General features: G+C 35.4%; 2 protein-coding genes across 6 annotated transcripts; one reads left to right on the top strand and one right to left on the bottom strand.

The window, feature by feature from the left end:
- The first annotated feature begins 5,338 nt into the window (after positions 1-5,338).
- On the top strand, positions 5,339-10,968 carry PPK1 (putative protein kinase 1). Of its 4 annotated transcripts, none has more exons than XM_039019287.2 (6): positions 5,339-5,721; positions 6,060-6,467; positions 6,713-7,680; positions 8,228-8,428; positions 9,155-9,316; positions 9,937-10,968. In XM_039019287.2, the coding sequence occupies exons 1-6, from the start codon at positions 5,568-5,570 to the stop codon at positions 10,513-10,515; spliced, it is 2,472 nt and encodes an 823-aa protein (XP_038875215.1). In that variant the 5' UTR covers positions 5,339-5,567; the 3' UTR covers positions 10,516-10,968. The 4 variants fall into 4 exon arrangements, with proteins under 4 accessions (XP_038875215.1, XP_038875214.1, XP_038875216.1 ...); XM_039019286.2 differs by having other exon boundaries at positions 5,340-5,721; positions 6,644-7,680; XM_039019288.2 differs by having other exon boundaries at positions 5,343-5,721; positions 6,291-6,467; positions 6,644-7,680.
- Positions 10,969-11,682: 714 nt separating this feature from the next.
- SDG37 (SET domain group 37) lies at positions 11,683-19,057 on the bottom strand. Of its 2 annotated transcripts, XR_016525233.1 has the most exons (15): positions 18,757-19,057; positions 17,951-18,096; positions 17,306-17,440; positions 16,141-16,195; positions 15,860-15,978; positions 15,299-15,387; positions 15,099-15,180; positions 14,822-14,923; positions 14,588-14,678; positions 14,396-14,515; positions 14,081-14,187; positions 13,710-13,779; positions 12,558-12,626; positions 12,378-12,441; positions 11,683-12,017 (listed from the first exon to the last, which is right to left on the bottom strand). XR_016525233.1 is itself a non-coding variant. In XM_039019991.2 (14 exons), exons 1-14 carry the CDS (start codon positions 18,854-18,856, stop codon positions 11,852-11,854), a joined length of 1,446 nt encoding a protein of 481 aa, XP_038875919.1. In that variant the 5' UTR covers positions 18,857-19,057; the 3' UTR covers positions 11,683-11,851. The 2 variants fall into 2 exon arrangements, 1 of the variants encoding a protein (XP_038875919.1); XM_039019991.2 differs by lacking the exon at positions 12,558-12,626.
- Positions 19,058-19,912: the final 855 nt, after the last annotated feature.

Here is a 19,912-nt window from a genome sequence, read left to right as displayed (position 1 = left end):
AATCAACAACACTTCTACACGTCAGAGTTGAGAACTGTGAAAACGGTCATGAAGTTAAGAAAGTATTATATACTAAAAACATATATCTGAGCCTACCATGTCACAGGGAAAACTTCATATGTGCAGTGAAGAAACTGGTCATACTATATAATGCATCATCTGAAGATATGTACCAGAACAAATCTAGCCAATTGAAAACTGCTTCTACTCTAGAAGCGCCAACTATGATGTCTTTCCTAGGGTCTACATGTTTGAGAATAACTCTGTCTAATTAAGTCTCACATTCATGAGAAACTCATCATGAGGCTCTATGCTATCATGGGCTATAAAACTTGCTTGAGTCAATCCTCATATTATTCTTTAGCCTTAAAACAATCATATATCATTAGTTAGACTCTGTTGCGGATGAGTCTAAAATTCCCTCTGAAAAATAAGGTTTTGAAGTCCTTAGATGCTAAAGCGTCAGTCAATTGATAACACATTTCCATAACCTCGTAATAACCATAATTGATCCTTAAAGTCATTTTTTTTAAAACGATAAAACCTTCTTGATTCATAAGTCCTAGCTTGGATTACTCGTACTCCCTAAAACTAGTTAACTCATTGCCCATGCAAGAGAATACATACTATCTAGTAATGCTCCAAACCCACTTTTAGTAACTTCTTACTATCAACTCAACTTTATTGCCAAGTCTATCCCTTATACTAATGCTTATATCGGAAGATCCAACTTACTTACTTTTGTGCATATACCATTATTGTCTACCTCGAGTTGGATTATTTTCTTTTCTCAATCAACTTGATGATCTTGCTGGTTCATGTTTCCAACACTTGCACACAAAGTCAAAATCCCTTAAATCTTACTAATGCCCTCAATGTTTTACGTTTTAACTAATGAAGCCATACCATATCAATAGTTCTTGAACATCTACTGCTATTAGTAACTCCATTTTTACTTATTCCTTCTCAACCTTCTGTTTCAGTAACAAATTCTTGTGTTAAAACAAAGTTCCATACCAAATCATCTATGTAAGCTATCTTTCCATCTAATACATATTGTCCCCAAAGTCCCACATGATCATTAGATATTTTTCTTTTACACCAAAAAAAATACCTTGTAATCCCTCTTATCAAGCTTTCAAACCATACTTAACTAGGAGTTTCGAACACATTAAATTTCTTTATCTTTTCAAAAGAGTAAACTTTCTTGGATACTTTTCTCTCATTCACACTTATCTCTGATAAAACCACTAAATTCAAGACACCTTTTTTTTTTTTTTCACTTTCCATGTGGAACATAATCTCTTTACTAAATTATATTTTATTTAACTCCTCCATAAATCTTATCTCTCTCACTAAGAATTTCCATCTTGTAGAATTCCTCTTTGCCAATATGCATACGTTTAAACTCCAAAAGACTTTTGTTTCTTCAAATCTGTCTAACTTGGATCTCCTTAACACAATAAGGCTCTGGGTTTAGTCTAGGTGTACTAAAATAATCCTTCAACCTAAAAAATAACACCTTACTTTAACCCCTTTAAGCCCAAGGTCATGTCTAACTATTTTAGCTTCCTTTAATGACATCTACCTAGCTAGATATTCCAAAGAAATTCTTTATAACATTACACATACTTTACCTAGTTCATCAAGTTGTAGTATTACCCAAATGATTATGACTTATGAATCCTTTCTAAAATTCTTCTCGAAATGTTGGGTTTTTAATATCTCAGAACCTTTAATAAATCCATAGTCTCTTCTTTTTCTCGTTCTTATCCATAAAACAACTTTTAACCTTATACTTAAGTATGTGGCCTGTGAAGAAATTTATACTACCACCGATTGCACTATCCAATACAAAACATAACACTAGTCCTTGATCAATTCTTGTCTCGATAATTTTATTCTTTGGCATAAACATTTAAATATCTTCATTCCTAAATTGTCATAACTCTACATAGTTGCATCAATCTTTAAGATCTCTGAGCTGAGGTGTATATATTTGTTTGTTTCCGACATAATTTCCATGAGATAAACTAGTGCCAAATGACCCTATAATTTACTCTATTTTATTTTTCTCCTTTTGTAGTGTCGTACCTGATAATCCTTTTATAATAACTTCTAATGAGTCACTGACCTAACATTAGAACATAACTGGTGCATTTAAGCTAAACAAATATTTTAATGCACAACTATCATAAAACTTGTAATTGATAAGACGTACCTGGCGATGATGAGGAATCTGTTCATGGGCCACAGGGACAATCTAGACTTACATAGTAAGTCAGTTTACAGAACCAAAACATGGGCTCTGATACCAACTGTAATGACCCGACCCCCTAGGACTTAGTTTAGGCCGTTACTAAAATAAATACATGCATAGGATTTGAAACGACGCTCATTAATGTTGAAATAAATGCTAAATAGACAAGAGAAGTTCAAAAGAAATTTATTAAATGCAATTTTTAAAACAATAATAGGGTACCCATAATTCGTAAAGACTATTAAAATATAAAAGTAACAATCCTTCATAATAAGTTTCAAATAGTAAAACTAGAAATTGAGGGTAAAATAAGGATTCTAAATTTCATGATACGGAAGCGTAAAAACTAGTCCCAGTGGCTTGATCATGAATTCCGCTACGCCGTCGCTAGTGCATCTCTATCCTTACCTGAAACATCAACATAAAAAAGAATGAGTATGAAATACTCAGTAAGTAGCCCTACCACTGGGGTCAGGCTAGGCATCTATATCCTCTAGATACCCGCATATAACACATAAATACATGTAACAAACAAGAGACTGAGTCCTATCCTATTGTAGTTAAGTATGCCCACAAAACTGGTGAATCCTGGAGGAAACACAAAACTGGTGAATCCCGAAGGAAACACAAAACTGGTGAATCCCGAAGGAACCACAAACTGGTGAATTCCGAAGGAAACACAAAACTGGTGAATCCCGAAGGAAACACAAACTGGTGAATCCCGAAGGAAACACAAACTGGTGAATCCCGAAGGAAATACAAACTGGTGAGCATCTAACTAATCAATGAGGATATTCACACAGTCTTAACGTGCTAAGATTCAACATTGTATAGTTCTAAAACATACATAAAAATCCTTGATACCATGGCTTCATCACATACACATAATTCTTAATAACATATTATACATCATCCATGTATAACTTACATCATAAATCCATAACATGCAAGTATGCCTCAACACCAGTAGATCAGACATCGACATATGAAAACACATACTATCACATACTAACGATCAAGTACTTAAGTGTGTATGTAAACAAATCAGAATTCGTGCCAGAACATACTTTGATTCAGGTCATACTGTCAATCAACATGCTAACATTTACCATAACATACACTTATCATGCTAGCATACAACTAAAGCCTGGCCCGTGGGCAGTTCTAGTGGTAAGATTACTTACCTTAATCGAAATTCCACAGATAAACTTCGACAACCAAACAATGACCGCGATTTGAAGTAACGACCCTACCATACGAATACAACCATAAAATTTCAGTCCAACAATAATTGCGAAGCTTCAGATTCAAAACCACAATACCCCAAAAGCTTATCCAAAGGAACTTGATTAACAATCACTCCAAAATCTCCTTCTAACAAATTATAATTCCAACGAACGACAACTTAGAACCTTCAAAACATGAATTAAATGATTATTTAATCCAATAATCAATTGGTGTAAAAAATCCTTCAAGAAATCTATCTTATAACATTGACCTTACCTAAATCCAAGATCTGTTCAAAACCAAGAGTCGGCGGCGGAATCTGGAGTTGAATGGCGGCCCCGTTACAGAAACTCGAGCAGCCCGTTGGACAGATCTATGGCGATGGACCAGCGGCGCAGGGGTTTGTAAGGCTGGACGAAGGAGTGGCACGCGGCTGCGAATGGTGGCTCCTCCTGTTCGGGCTCGAAACAGGCGACGATGACTCGAACGGACGAATCCTCCAGCTAGATGAGATTTGTGCAACTCAGACCGACGGACAGAGAAGGGTATGAGGGAGTCACATGGCGCGGTCTGTGGTGGTGTGGCTGAGAGAGTTTCGACTCAAATCTGGCGGCTGATGAGGCTGGGTGACTGAGGTGGCGGCGGAGCAATGGAGGTCGGGGAGGGGGTCTTGGTGGCTGCTAGAAGAAAGGGGGGAGAGAAAGAAAAGAAAAGAGAGAAAAAAAAAAAAGAAAGAAAAGGGAAGGATTAAATAAAATAAAAACAAAATAATATATTTTATTTTATTTATTTTATTCTTCTCCTAATCCCCATTATTTTCTTAAATTCCCTCATTTTCCAATTTGGAATTAATTCCTGCCATCAATTTCCAACATAAATTTCCAACTTCAATAATCAAATTACAATAATTACTCTTAAATGTCCAAAATTCCAAAAAAAAAAAGAAAAACCCTCCAACTAATGAAAATTACTAAAATTCCAAATAATAAAGTTGTTGAAATTACATTATACTAAAAAAATGTGTGGGGTGTTACATGGGTAATCGATTTTTTTGAACCCCCTTACTCCCTCTTTCTCAAGATTTCTCTCAACCTTATAGAAGAAGTTCTGTGTAAAATACATCTTCCTCCCAAAAGTTCCCTCCGGATTCTCTCTTTCATAAAAAAGTCTCTCGCAAGCTGGTCTTTTGCCAGAGATATAGCAAGGAAGCTCTTCTAGAGGCGTACCCGATAAATAAAAACAAGTTCCTGGAGGAAAAGCTGTGGAGAAGTGAAGAACGATCTTCAAAGATAATCTTTTCAAACTTCAATTTTTGTGCTTAATCTTAGATAAATTACAACATGTGATGTATGTGTTCTTTTATTTTTGTTAATCCTGTATTTTCATCTTCCAAAATAAAAACAAAAGTGATAAATCGCTTTTGCTGCGAGATTCGATTTTATGAGAAATATGTTTTATTTTTTAAAAATAAAAAATGACATAGTTATCAAACGAAGCCGAACAGAGATTTAAATTTTGGAAAAGGGGGATTCGTTTACACTTTATATAGGAGTTAAAGATTTCTCTATAGGGTATTTTTGGAATACATCGTGTAGAAAGGGTGATTTTTCATAATTATAAACCTTGTTTTTCAAACCAAACCCTTAAATTTGCTATACATCCAATTTCTCAAATTTAAAAAGTAGCTACTTTTTTGTGATTGAAAGTTAACTTCCAAAAGGGCCATTGGAGCACAGAGAAGCCCAGTTATGATTCAAGTCACTGATGGGCTCTATGCCACTAGTCAGGAAGATGATGGGCCCAATAGAAAAGCCCACTACAGTTGAATTTAATTTCAAAAACGCTCCGACAGGGGAGAGGTCGAAACAAAGCGATCCTCTTCAAAAATCACTATTTTCCCTCTCACTCTCTTCCTTCACAGTACTTCGCCAATAACAATGGGGACTTCCATTGATTTCCCTTCTGTAACTCACCCCACGCTCCGGATCCAGATCGTTCGGAGCCAAAATATCTGTTAGTGGAACACTTCCCTCATCGTTCTTCTCTTTTGCCCTTCCAGAAATGCCGTTCGGAGCCGACCATGGACAGGGAGGCTAACCTTCCGGCCCCATTCGCACTTGAGAAGAAAGTGAACCGTCAGACCAACCCCGAGACTACATCCTCCTCTTCCTCCTCCTCATCGCCGGGCTTCATTCGACATGTTCAAGCCGCCTTCAAGCGCCATCGACCACTCGGTAACTATTTTTGTGCTTTATAATAATTTAATCTGTTAGAATATGTAATAATTGGGCTGGTGTTTAATGCATTTACTCTTAATTTAAAGCCACTGTAAGAAGAATTTCTTCTTCTACTCTACCATATATTCGCTTCAGTTAGAGGGAAAGATTAGCTATTTCGCTTTCGGGATTGCTTTAGGGAAGCCAGGAACGCCTTGTATGCTACTACTCGGGAAGAATATGAATCTGTGTTGCTTCAAGAATTTTTGTATTAGATCTCGGGCAATGATTTTAGTTTAATGGCTGTTGGTCGTCCAAATTACTTTTATGACAATCATATTTATAAGAAATTTCAGGTGTGACCCAATCAAATAGTATAAGACCCAGGCGCTTGTTAGTTCCCCAAAGAGAGGTGTTAAGGAACCCTCGTTCAGAGGCCAGGCTTGCAGAAAGTGTTAAGGAGCCTGAAATTGAAGTTTCATTGAGTCAAGATCATGTAGTGAAGGATTTGATTGAACAGACGAAGAGCACAATGACTATTATTGGAGAAACTCAAGATGAATCAATAACACGACCTTCCATTTCAGGCCTGATGACCAAAAGCTTTGATGGAAGCTTCGCACCTGATGCCCACAGAGATGAACTTGTACGTGGTGCTGGTTGTCAATCTAGAAGCACAGCTTCCGCTTTAAGTACAGGATCCCAGCATGCTGATGGTCAGAAAATGGTTCGGTTTTCTGTTAAAACCAGCAAGATTTCTCAGGGTAAATACTGGTGTCTTATATTTTCTTGTTCAGATATTCTTCCCTCACTTCAATAGTATAACACAACCATTTCTTGTGAAATTTGTAGCCTTTTCAAATTAGGCTCTTATTTTGTATAGTTTACTTGTCCTGTACCAAGTTTTGCAATGCATATGTCATTCTATTTCCACTTGTAGGGGTCCATGATCTAATGGCCAGTGGGTTGGAAAACTTATCATCTCATATGGGTTCCCTTGCGTTGACAGAGATGGATTGGACAGCCGGCAACCATGGGGAAGCTTCTAGTGTAATTCATGATGAATCTAAACACCGGAGTTTTGCAAACACAGAGTTTGATATAAAAAACAATGGTGGGATTTCAATGTTGGCACAAAGAACACCAGCTGTGGAAGATCAACTCAAGCGATTTGAAGACTTTTTGAATCAACCAATTAATCAGCCTTCATTTGGTCCACCTTGTCCAACCACCACGTCTGTTCACTCAAGTTCAGTGGCTATGCTTAATTCAACAACCTATTGCTCTCATTTGCATCAAGAAAGTGGTGGTAAAATTTCTTCTGAACCTTTGAGCGACTTCAACGCGAATATTCAACATGAAGCTAAAAGAAGTGTGTTGCCAACGTCAGGGTCTTCTCTAAGGGACACTAGTGATGAGGTCAAGAATGGGAAAGGCAATGATGCTATACATGCTCCGGGCCTTACTGCTAATACTGAAAAAGTTATAAGGCACTATGACATCTCTAAGGAGCAGAGGGTAAAGTTAGGAGGAGAAAGTGATATTTCTAAACATTCTTTGCAACACAGTGATAAGTCATATGAAGGCAAGTGTGGAATAGTGGATGCCACTGATACAAAAGCGAAGGCCCAAGTACCCAAAAAGTCAGTTTCTGATGTGAATTTGAACCCCTCTGGTTCAGAAAAACTAGAAAAAGTGGCAAGTGGGAAGAGTGCTTCAACAAATCGTAAAAGGAATTATGATCCAGACATGTTTTTTAAGGTTAATGGAAAGCTTTATCAAAGACTTGGCAAGATAGGCAGTGGGGGAAGCAGCGAGGTTCACAAAGTTATCTCATCAGATTGCACGATATATGCACTTAAGAAAATTAAACTTAAAGGTCGTGACTATGCCACTGCTTATGGGTTCTGTCAGGAGATTGTGTATTTAAATAAGTTGAAAGGGAAGAACAACATTATACAACTTGTAGATTATGAGGTATGTATCTTTATCTTGATATCTTTTATGCATGTCTTTGCATTCATATTTAAATCTCTTAATGTTCAATGTTTGAATGTTTGATCATTTTACTGTCTTGGCGAATGCTCAGGCATTTGTGCCATGAGTAGAACCTTATGGATATTTGTTTTTCTTGTAGCTTCTAATAGTCAAAATACTCTAGCCCTATTTGATAATATTTTCATTTTTAAAAACTAGATGTGTTTGCTAAAAAATTTTCTTGTTTAGTTTTCAACTTTCAAAAACTTTTTTGAAATCTTGGTTAAACTTGAAAACAACAACAAAAATTTGGAAATGATCATTTTTAGTTTTTAAAACATGGTTATGCATTTAAAAACTTTTTTGGTAAACTAGACTAGAAATAAAAAAAATATCATTAGTGAACACTTAATTCATAAAAACTAGAAAACTAAAACCAAATGTCATCTAATGGAAGCGGTGTTTGATTAATTCTCTTAACTGTGAAATATTTCTGTCATTCATGTTTATTTATTTCAGAATTACCTAAGAATCTATCTTTTGTTAGGTAACAGATAGGACTTTGCTTCAGGAAGTGTTGAATGGCTCCACGAATAATAAAGATGCTAGGGTTAAGGATGATGGATATATATACATGGTGCTAGAATATGGTGAAATTGATTTGGCTCACATGCTCTCACAGAAATGGAAGGAAATTGATGGCATCAACCAGATAATAGATGAAAATTGGCTTCGATTCTATTGGCAGGTGATCCCCTCTTCCCGTTTAGGATCTAGCTAAGCAATAAGTGCACATTTATTAATGTTCACAATTATTTTTCTTTTCGCACGGCATTTACGAAACAGTTTTTGTTCCTAGACAATGGTTTTCATTTGGCAGTTAATTTTCGTCTTCTTCATGATATATCGCATCCGTTGAGTCATATCAGTACACACCCAGTGTTCAGACACAATTGTTTTACTATTGTACTTGGAAATGGAGTAACATTAGTGTTCCCTTTGGAAAATAAAATAAAAGAATCTTGAGGCTCCACAAAATTCATATTTTCGCAGTTAATATTTAGTGGGGAAAATAAAAAGGATTGCCATGTTATGCTGCGACAGAAGTTGAATCATCCATGTGCTTTTGCTCGGGTTATTATTCCTCATACCTCCCACAAACATGCCAGATTTCGAGTCAAGCATGGGAGGTTCTAAAGCTCAACAATTTGAATTATTGTGATTAAGCGTTTACCTTACGTTGTAGTATTAATTTTTTTTTATTATGAGATTATATGCATGTGCATTGTTTTGATTGGTCCCGTAATCAAAGAATCCTTACAGTAGCTGTTTGGAACCTCGTTTTGGCGAAATTATTCACTGCTGCATGTATTTTTGCCGCTTAACAAGCCGCATTAGTTTCTATCATTTGCAACATTTATGTGTTCTCCTTGTAGATTAATTATTTCATAGATTTTTTTTTTATACATGGCAGCAAATTCTTCAAGCTGTAAACACCATACACGAGGAACGCATTGTTCACTCTGATTTGAAGCCAGCAAATTTTCTTCTTGTCAAAGGCTCCTTAAAACTAATTGACTTTGGTATTGCAAAAGCCATAATGAGTGATACAACTAACATCCAAAGAGATTCACAGGTGAATATCATTTGATGCCCGTCTTCTCTAAAAAAGTTATCATTTGATGCCCTCCCTTGCAAGTTTATACATAGTGGATGTAACGTAAGACTCTTAGTTAGGGAAATAGTAGGATTATCAATGTAAGATTAGTAGCAAAGGGTATTCTAATAATTAGACATGGAGTTTGTTTGGTCCTTTGGGATTATTGGGTATTCTAATAATTAGACATGGAGTTTGTTAGGTCCTTTGGGATTATAAATAGTAGGTGAAGAGTAAGGTTAGAGGTGTAAAGAATTTTGTAGGATTTTTCTTTGGGGAATTTAGGGAGACTAGCCCTCTTGAAAGGGTAGGTTATCTTGTTACTTTTCTTATGATATTATAGCATATTTTCATATATTTTCATACTTCTTTGTTCGGGAGTTTTCTATGTGTTCTTATTAGGAGGTATCCTAAGAAATATTTTAAGACTCCTAGTTGGGGAAATATTAGAAGTCTTACATGTAAATAACTAGTACAGAATGTTCCTAGGTGTATCAATTTTTGTTGCGTTCATAGTTCATGATTAGATAAATAAGGTACGGTTGCAGCAAAATTATTTTCTCGTTCTGTTTGGATTTTGAATTTTTTCCGTACCACAGGTGGGTACACTGAGTTACATGTCACCCGAGGCATTTATGTGCAATGAGAAAGATGCAAATGGAAACACCATCAAATGTGGTCGACCATCTGATATTTGGTCCCTTGGCTGCATTCTTTATCAAATGGTTTATGGAAGGACCCCCTTCTCCGAGTACAAGACATTCTGGGCCAAATTCAAAGTCATTACAGACCCAAATCATGAGATCAGATATGAACCCGTTGGTAACCATTGGCTTCTCGATCTTATGAAGAAGTGCCTCGCATGGGACCGCAATGAGCGGTGGAGAATTCCCGAGTTACTTCAACATCCTTTTCTCGTACCCCCAGTGTCCCCGCACCTATCCTTATCTCTAGACCAGAGCTCCAAACTTCTGCAACTCATTGCTGAATCTTGTGAAAATGACCATGAAGCTTCGCATCTGCGTTCTCAGCTTCAACAACTGCTCCTCAACTCCGTCCAGCCGATGACATCTCTGTTAATAACTTCTAAAGACAATCAAAGTGAGCTGTTTTCCCAAACGTCAAAGGACCACTTTCTGCTCTACAAAAATCCGGCTACAACGAATGATGAAAAGTGAAAGTCCTAATTTTGTTTCTCGTTCAAGGAATGGTTTGAAGTTCTCTTCGGCATGAAAATGCGGGATTTGACTTTTGAGTAGCTGATGAATGACGATTGATAGAATATGAGGCTGGCTACTTCTTGGTAGATGCGGGCTTTTGCCTCTTCAGGTTTGGCGCATTAGAGCATCGAGTTTTCCTCCTATCGAAGCTGGATGATCAATTTAACACCTGTAGCGTTTGTCAAAAGTGTACAATATATAATATAATAACTGTGTTCTCGGCTTTGAGATTGTAAATTTGTTTGTAGTTTTGTTCGAGGCGCTTGCTGTTTATGTTTCTTCCCAGATTCAACACAGAAAGAAACCATGCATTACGTAATCCCAACTGTTAATGCAACAGAGTTTGACATATTTGTATAATGTTTATGCAGGACTCATAAGTGTTCTAAAATTGAGAGTGGTTCCTTTCAACTTTTGCGTTGTAGTTGTCGACCTCTTGACTATAATAAGCTCCCTCAAGGATGATTCTATTTTATATGTTTTCAAAACCACAAAGGCTATTCATATAATGAACTTACATTTGGCAAACTTGAAAATGAAATCTATTTAAAAATAAAATCAGGGTTGTTTCAACTGCTTTTGTAATGAGATATAAAAGAATTGAAAATCATAGTCTGTTCTGTAAAGTGAGTTCTGCAAAGTCAATTTCTCTGCGAATCTTTTCAAACTGGAAACCAGAAAATATTTCCAGAAGGGTTCAAATGCATAACCAAAACTAGCAACTATTTGCAGTTCATATTCATATTGATTGAAGATGATAATTTGTTGATATTTGATTTACAAGAGAATTTTGAATATGGTCCATGCTTGACAAGTATGACTAGCAAAGATTTGCATTGCATCTAAGACTACTGTATACGTTTGCATTGAAAAATGAAAACTATAAGTTAATAATTAAGATTTCGTTTTGTAACCATTTAATTTTTTGTTTTTGTTTTTAAAAATTAAGCTTATAAACACTACTCTCACCTCCAAATTTCTTCCTTTATTATCTACTTTATACCAATAGTTTAAAAAACCAAACCAAAACTTGAAAACTTAAAAAAAATAACTTTTAAAAACTTGTTTTTGTTTTTGAAATTTAACTAAGAATTCAACCATTGTACTTAAGAAAGATGCAAATCATGGTACGAAATGAGGAGAAAATAGACTAAATTTTAAAAAATAAAAGACAACGATCTTGAACCATGGCAGTTCAATACCATATACAGCCAAGTCCTAAACGATTAAGCTCATATTAAGCACAGAGAGATGCAACCAAGAAGGGCTCTGTTCTTTAGAAGTAATGGTGGGTCTACTCATCATCAATAGATGAGAGTTTATAAGAAGCTTCAGCACGAGCTTCCTCCAACTTTAGCAGCAATTCCTTCATGAAACTTGAATTAGTTCCATGAGTAATTCGCAGTATATCAAATGCCTTGGTATAAGATTTTACAGCATCCTCTGTATACCCAAGTAACCTGCAAATTGAATGCCATCACATATTTCACAAGCCAATGGAACTATTTCCCAGTTCTTGAAAAGCAGCCAATCTGAATTTAGCAACAGAGACGAACTCCTTCCAACATTTGCAGTAAAAAAAAAAACCCCAATTTCTTCTAGCCAAAATATGTAGCCACAAGACAGAGACTTAGATCAATTTTTTTATGTTATTCTCAGTTAGAGAATGATGCATGGACACATCCTAAGCAATGTAATCATGAAGTTTTTTGAGCTTCAGAAAATAAAATAAGAGATCGATTTTTCATTCCTTGTGTGTTTTCTTGCTGTAGAAAAGGGAAGGACTAGTAAATGATACAATATCTTGGTGCATTACTAACCATTCCAATTTCCCACAAGTATAGAACTGCAATCCAAGCAATGGATGGATCCCAGGGTATAGTTCTGTTATCAAAGAAAAAATTTCATAGGATAATATTATATAAGTAGTTTAACTGTGGATCCATAACATAAGATCATAGTCTACCAAGTCAATGTAAGACTATAATAGAATATTAAACCTGGTGGCTAACATCTTGATAACTCATGATGTCTGGAGAATATTAAACCTGGTGGCTGACATGGCAGTACTATAACATGCATGCAAGGTAACAACAAAATGACTCATTGAAATGAACAAACTTGTAATTTAGGGATCAACTTGACACCAATTCTATAGTTAAAAATATTTCAACAGGAGAAATGAATCTTGAAAAGCAGCATGAAACTAATGCTTCAGGGAAGAGGTTTACGAGGAATACTGTAAATCCTTAAGATGTTGAAAGTATTCCCCCATCTTAGAAGAACTACCATAACCCTTGAATGTTTTTCTATAAATAATTTCATCTTTGAAGCCAGACCTTGTTTGAGCAAAGCCAATTTTGAAGAAGAAAATTAAGATAATTCAAACAACGTGATCGTTGACAACAATCAAATCAAATATGCTAAATCATCAAAGTTTGCTATATTTTCTCTTATGAATCCTCATCTTAGAATTGTTCATTTATGCGTGTAGAGAAAATCATAGCTGTACCATAAAAAGCATTCTAATCTTCATGCTTTCCTCTTTTTCCACCATCACAGGTGTTCAAGCTGTTTATTGCATTGCACCTTAATTAATTCTAACGACTGCCTGTCTCCATAAAATTTGATGTGGAGAAATTCAAAGGTCATTTTAACATCTTAACTTGGTAATCACAGTGACTTGAACTAAACATCTGGCCGCTCTACTTCCCGAGTAAATCTTATTATATAGGATTGCCACCTTTAGGGTTTTGAAATGGCAGATTGACACTTGAGTATAGGTAATAATTTATCCACTAGTTTTTGCATTTATCTACAAGTTTTCTGGATTCCACCTTGAATTTTATATGTAACATCTCGATTTAAATCAAACTTGGAAACGAAAGAGTAAATTTTGCAGTTTTTTTCGAGGTAAGAGGCCATGCTTACATTGAGAAGCATGAAAAAAAAATACAACCACATACAAGAAACGTGCCCGAACAAATGGAGTCCTAATCTAACTACAAAAAGGTCTAGTAACTGAAGCCCATAAAGGCATTAAACCTGGTCATCTCTAAGACTCAAACTAAAATTTGCAGTTGTATCGAGCAAATTATCCACTTTTTATCCCAAAACAATTAACCTACTAGAAGAAAAATTAAGAGGCATACTCTGATAGACTGAAATTGTCAATTTGCAGTATGTTAGAGCTTTTGTCCAATTCTCTAGCTCCATCAAAATCTGCAAGAGACATCAGACATTTGATTGCAAAACAATGGAACATATCACAAAGAAGCTGAAAACAGTTAACCATTCATTATGTTAATAAATGAGAAATAAATGCTACTTTCAGTCTTGCCCATGATGTCTCAATAATAGCATATTAAATCAGATTGAATATGCACCAAACAATAACAAAATTGCACTCAGATTTCAAAGATTGGTTGAACAAATAAATTTGACATATGAAACACAAAAAATTACAAAAATATGTAAAGAATGATAATAACAAAAAGAAAAGGGAAAAGAATTCTTAGCCTACCTTGAGAAGCTTTTCTCGAGTTTGCATCAAACTGATTGAATAAGGATGGCATAATATCCTTTGGAGTTTCTCAACTTTTTCATACATAAATAAAGCTTCAGCACGATCTGAATTTAGTTAAAGATCAAAGCAAATGTCAAATATAATAAAACATGTCATAAATATTATTCCTAAAGATTAGTTTCTATAGGAACAACACCAAACTGGGCTTTAATCAGATGAAGGAGACCACCTATGATCTAAAAATATTTGATCAGTGACAAAAGCCCAACTACAACTACCATTGATGATTTATAGTTAAACACAAAAGGATACTTTGGGAAGACATAGAAGTAAAAGCTTCATCAGATATTGATTTTATTTGACTAGCAATATTTTTTATATCCTCCTTATTTCGAACAAGTCCACATTGTTGGCATGTGAATCCAGTATCATCTGCACAAGAAAACGGAGATTGAAATAATAGCACACCCTCAGTTACTGGTCAAATAGTGAAATATCGCATACCAGAGTTACGGAGCAGGAAACCATCACACTGGTCATTTTTGCACCTGTAGCCCTCCAAAATTGCACTTTCTTTGATTTCATCTTCTTGAACCTTAATTTTTTTTTTTTTTTTTGGGGGGGGGGGGGGGGGGGGGGAATGATCAAATCAATAACAACTCTAATCATTCTGGTCAAACATTATGGGTTGAAATCAAGGATGAAATACATCTGAAAGATGCAATTATCGGTTACAACTTTAACGCATCGAGAGCATGTGCAAGTGAATAAGTAGTTTTCTTTAAGAGTCTTCTGCCGAGTCATAGTGCTTCCAGCAGTTTCAATGTAACTTATCGACACCTAATAAATCATAAAACAACACAGACCAAAGAATGATATATTAGAGCTACAGCAGAAATGATGCACAATTTTTTTTTTTTTTTTTTTTTTTTTTTTTTTTTAAAAAAGACCACGTCACTAATAGTAATACCTAGAGAACTAGGCAGAAAAAAGTGAATATAGATAGAATGGTTACCTCAGCACCTGTGGGTATATGTTGCACAGCACGGACCACAGCAGATCTTCCCTCAAATACCAAAACAGCATTGGGCAAGCAGCTATAGTAGCAAAACCACGTAGTGACTTGGTTGATTATTATGATGAAGTTCCTTATAAAAGAAATTATTATGATGAAGTTATGAATGTAAATACAGAACTTGTCTCCTGAGGAGTTACCTATGATTTATAATGGAGATTACAGGATATAGACCAGTCCCCAAGGGTCTAAGTTCACTGTCACATATGGTATGTGCATTACATGCCAGCTGCATAAAAATGCATGGGGTTAGACTTAGACTTCAGAAAAATTGATGCAAAACTGATCTTATTACCAAGCCTTATGGTTACGGAAAATAAGATTTAGCATCATATCCTATTTTAGGCAAACATCTCAAATAATAGCAGTAGAGGAAAGTACACAATCCTGAAAACCAATGTTTGAAAGATGGCCCTCAATAAATTTATGCAAAAATTCGTGTTAAGATACTAACAACTAATTGAACCAACTATTTCCCATCTAAAGTGCATACTGGCCAAGATAAAATTAAGGTTAATGTGATATTCATCCAGCTAAAGATGACCATTGCCAAATGAAATCTATTGTTAGACAGTCCAATTTATGATCAGAATACATAAACACAAGGTTATTTAAATTAAGAATTTTAGAGTTACTCAGCAAGAGTCAAGCTCAGCTACAATATAACAAATAAGTATAGATACAAATGTTAGAATTAGAACCTTGGAAAAGTTTCCTGCTATCTCTTTTATGTTCATTTCTGGCCACTGCAGAATCAAATTCACAAGAGTTCCCATCTGAGCATACAACACCAATTGTTTTTCATCTATGCCAGACATGTCTGATTGGAAAAGTGGTTAGACAAAACAAAATTACCAAGTTGAATGCCATAGTTAGGGCAATGCATTATTCAGATAGGGAACTTCATTAAATAAGGATACGATCTATTAGTCAGATAGGGAACTTCATTATTCAGATAGAGAACTTCATTAAATGAGGATACGATCTATTAGTTCCTCCACCAATTTATAATTGTCTGTTGCAGTCGTAGGTATGACCTGACAATAAAATAAAGATATGTCCACGCTGGAGATTATTAAGAACAATAGAAATATCTAGAAGTATTCGATTAATAGTTTTTAAGATAATTTATTGAATAAGACATGGAAATTCCGCATCATACTTAAATATTTATAATTTGTAAACTTCTAATGTCAATATAATTAATTATAAGTATAAACTCATCAAGAGAAAGTTAAATATGATAAGATAAAAATATGTACAAATAATATTAGAATTAGAACGTCGTAACCAGCATGGTTTACCTGCCTACAACCAGGTCACATTAACATGAGTATCCATATTAAATACACATAATTGAATAGGAATGGTAACTGCCTCACACCACTACTACCATATGATGGTGTTTGAAGCTTGATCAAATAGACATAGCAGTGTTCAAATATATCTTCACAAACTAATATAACTTTCTTGTAGGGGCATATTGCATACATCAGACATAGAGATACAACCCCTTTGTTTCCTTGGGAAGCTAACATTTTGGCAAAAGACAATACTTAGCAAATAGAGCAAGGATTTCTCTGAATTTTTTTGTAAGTCCCAATAGCTACTCCAGCCAATATTCAAACAAACTAATTGCTGTGTTCAATCATTTCCCCACGCTCAAATTAATAGATGGAACAAGAGTGAAATTTTGGGAGGATGATTGGTGTTTTAGTAAAGCCTTTATAGATATAACCCTTCCCCCCGATTGAATGCTCTGGTAGACTCCAAATGCTTCTCAGGTCACAGTACAAGGGAATATCAGATGGTTGCATGAAAAGTTGGAACCTAAGGTTCATAATCCTTATGGTTGATAGAGAAACGAAGGAACAGACTGCCCTTTGCCATTGATAGTTTTTGTTGCCTATTAGCTATACTTATCCACAGCCAAAAAACCCCATAGGAATAATTGATCATTCTGCTGCTCATTCAACTGCCAAGACTTCAAGGCCAAACCACACTTCCCATTTAGTTTCCTGCTTTATTATTTTTTCATGAACAAGTCTAATACAGAAAGCCTGAAGCTGAGAATATTTTCATATGATAAACATGGAAAATGCCATAAAAAACAGGAGTTGTTGATTAAAGTGGAAGGAATACTTTACCTTTTCACTTTGCAATTTTCTTTGAATAAAGAGTTTGATCATCAACCTTATAGATGGAGTAACAGATTTATGCCTATCCTTGTCAAGCCTTGCAAGAGCATCACATTCAAGACGATGCAACTTCCACTCTGACTTCTGAAAATCATTGAAGCACAAACTAGTCAAATCCCATTGTTTAATCATGCTACTGTGTTTTTAGATGCCAAGAAACTAATGCAACCATCTTAAAAACAGTATAGGAAGATAGAGAAGTTGTAAAATATAAACGGCATCCTGTCACTCCAGTATCAACAGAACATTATGTTAATTGTATCAAAAGTATCAACAGAACATAATCTTCCTCTTCTTCTTTGTGAAAGAATTGAGGATTTGTTCAGAACGAATATGAATACACACTTTCAAACCAGAGTTACATGTCCTAAAATTTGCTCAGAAGTTCTCAAATTGTGGTCTAGTTGCTTGCACAATCCTAACATACAAACAAGTGAAAAACAATGGTTGATCTTTAGCTCAAGTTTGACAGTTAGATAATTAAATTCAATGGTGCATGAAATCTTATATTAAAAAAAAATAATAATAATAAAAAATCAATGGTGCATAAAATAGTGGAAAAGGAACGAAAAAGATTTCATCTGTCTCGCATACCTGGCACATACTACTGCAATACCATGCGACTTTGCAAGCTGAGCACTTCTTAAGCTTTATTGATGCGAAACACCCGTCACATCTGGACTCGACTGTTGAGTTGTTGGGGACGCAAACATAAGGCTCTTGGCTGATTATTTCTTCTCCTGCAACACTAAACATGATAAGTCCTATAAACTTTTGTTTACATTGAAAGTACCATCATTAGATACTAACAATATCTCACATACTTAGAAGTGCATTTGTAGAATGAGATTGCGGTAAACAGCATAATCTTACTAGAGTTTCAATGTTGATCTCTCTCTAGTGCGGTTATTCATTATTTCTTCAAGTTTATTCGTATGAATTGGGATGCATGTCACATCCCTGGCTTGGTTCCTTTCTGTTTTTTATTTTTCTTTTCACTCCTTTTCATAGTTTGCATCTTTTGAACATTTTAGTTCAAGTGAAAAACTCATCTCTTGATAAAAAACTATAACAATCAAGCTATGGCAATAAACTAGAATGCTTTATACTAAACCACCTCCCAACCGACTTTTCATAGACCCAATTTCTTAACGTGGAAGTAGAAGCCTGTGATTGTCTTTATTTTTCCATTTTGTGCCCAGTGTTGGTCATTCATATCTTACACTTACAGCAAAGATTTCAAATCTATCTAAGCAGCCTTAAGCAAGTAGACAACCAAAGTTGACTCCAGTATGAGCTCGTTAGCTCGGGCAACAACAAAAATGGCAGTTTGAGTCGGGATTTCAATAAACAAAGAAGATAACCAATACAAACAACCAATAAAGAAGAAAGAGAATGACCCGGATGAAAATTCCTGGTGGTAAAGAGGCTCCGGCCCTTCTCCGGCAGAATAGTCACTGTTAACCCACGGTCGTTTAAAGCACTGTGCAAGTCCTCCATGAATGCTAAAAGCACAGAGCACCAACAGTGCCGAGTGAGGTCTCGAGAAAAGGTGGCTTCTTTTTCCCACTGGCGGCAGAGTGGAATTCACCCCACCTGAAAACCAAGCAGTTACGTGTAAATTGACCACAAAGTTAAAGCAACGCAAAGGAACAACCCTAATGAATATGAGTAAAAAGGATCAAACTGAAGTTGACTAACAAAAAGGTTGAAGCTTTGATGGGAACGTGAATATTAAGACTGAATGATATGTTTACGAGAAATCTGGATGAATGAACCAAAAATTAGATTAAAAAGGTCAAATGATCCCGTTTTTTTTTTAAAAATGTTGAATAATCTTTGCTGACATTAAATTCGGGTGAAATTACTAAAATATACTCGTGCGCACGTAGAAAAGCATCTCGCTCTCGCTCTCGGTCACTCTCGCTCTTCCTCTAGCTGATGATCCATTTGCGAACATTCATGGAACAATGGGTCGTCTTCTTTCTCGTCGATCTCGCTCACACCAGTTTCGCTATTCCTTTTCTCACTTACGAGATCACTCTTCTCTCTCGCTCTCGCTCTTGTTCACCAAAGTTGGTCGTATCAAAACTACTTGTGTGAACTTGCGATGCCAGAAAAGAAGAAGAAGATGTGCAGAGGAGAAGAAGAAGACACAATGAAAGAAAAAAAGAGAGGGAGAAAGGAAGAAGAAAAAGAAAAAAAAATAAAAAATAAAAAACTCAGTAGTGTGGAGAAGAAAGGAGGAAGAGAAATAAATAAATAAATAAATAAGCAAGGGCAATATTGTAATTTCATGTAACCATGACATCAGCAAAGGGTCATTTGATATATATATTTTTTTTCAAAATTGGTGTCAATTGCCATTTTTAGCTTTTAAAATAGGTTTTTTGTGCAACATTTTTTATGTTTATAGCCTAAAATTGAGTACAATTGGAAAATTTCACAAACCAACCCAATAACAAAAAATTTTCTATAGATGACCTCTTTATAAAAGCTTTATTTATGCCTTGTGAAATACCATATTTACCCTTAAACTTAAAACCTCTTCTCAAA

This window comes from Benincasa hispida, chromosome 12, assembly GCF_027475165.1.
Source record: "Benincasa hispida cultivar pf3 chromosome 12, pf3_genome.v1.1, whole genome shotgun sequence".
Classification (NCBI taxonomy): Eukaryota; Viridiplantae; Streptophyta; class Magnoliopsida; order Cucurbitales; family Cucurbitaceae; genus Benincasa; species Benincasa hispida.
Note: the sequence above shows the minus strand (reverse complement) of the source record. Positions and strands in the feature narration are given on the sequence as shown.

Excerpts from the sequence above, each read along its gene's own strand:
- SDG37 (XM_039019991.2), bottom strand. The coding sequence starts at position 18,856 with ATGGAGGACTTGCACAGTGCTTTAAACGACCGTGGGTTAACAGTGACT. Across the intron at positions 17,441-17,950 it reads ATTGCAGTAGTATGTGCCAG|AAGTCAGAGTGGAAGTTGCA; the intron begins GTATGCGAGACA and ends AATGATTTTCAG. Across the intron at positions 15,181-15,298 it reads ATCTCCATTATAAATCATAG|CTGCTTGCCCAATGCTGTTT; the intron begins GTAACTCCTCAG and ends TTGCTACTATAG.
- PPK1 (XM_039019286.2), top strand. The coding sequence starts at position 5,568 with ATGGACAGGGAGGCTAACCTTCCGGCCCCATTCGCACTTGAGAAGAAA. Across the intron at positions 5,722-6,059 it reads CAAGCGCCATCGACCACTCG|GTGTGACCCAATCAAATAGT; the intron begins GTAACTATTTTT and ends AAGAAATTTCAG. Across the intron at positions 9,317-9,936 it reads ACATCCAAAGAGATTCACAG|GTGGGTACACTGAGTTACAT; the intron begins GTGAATATCATT and ends TCCGTACCACAG.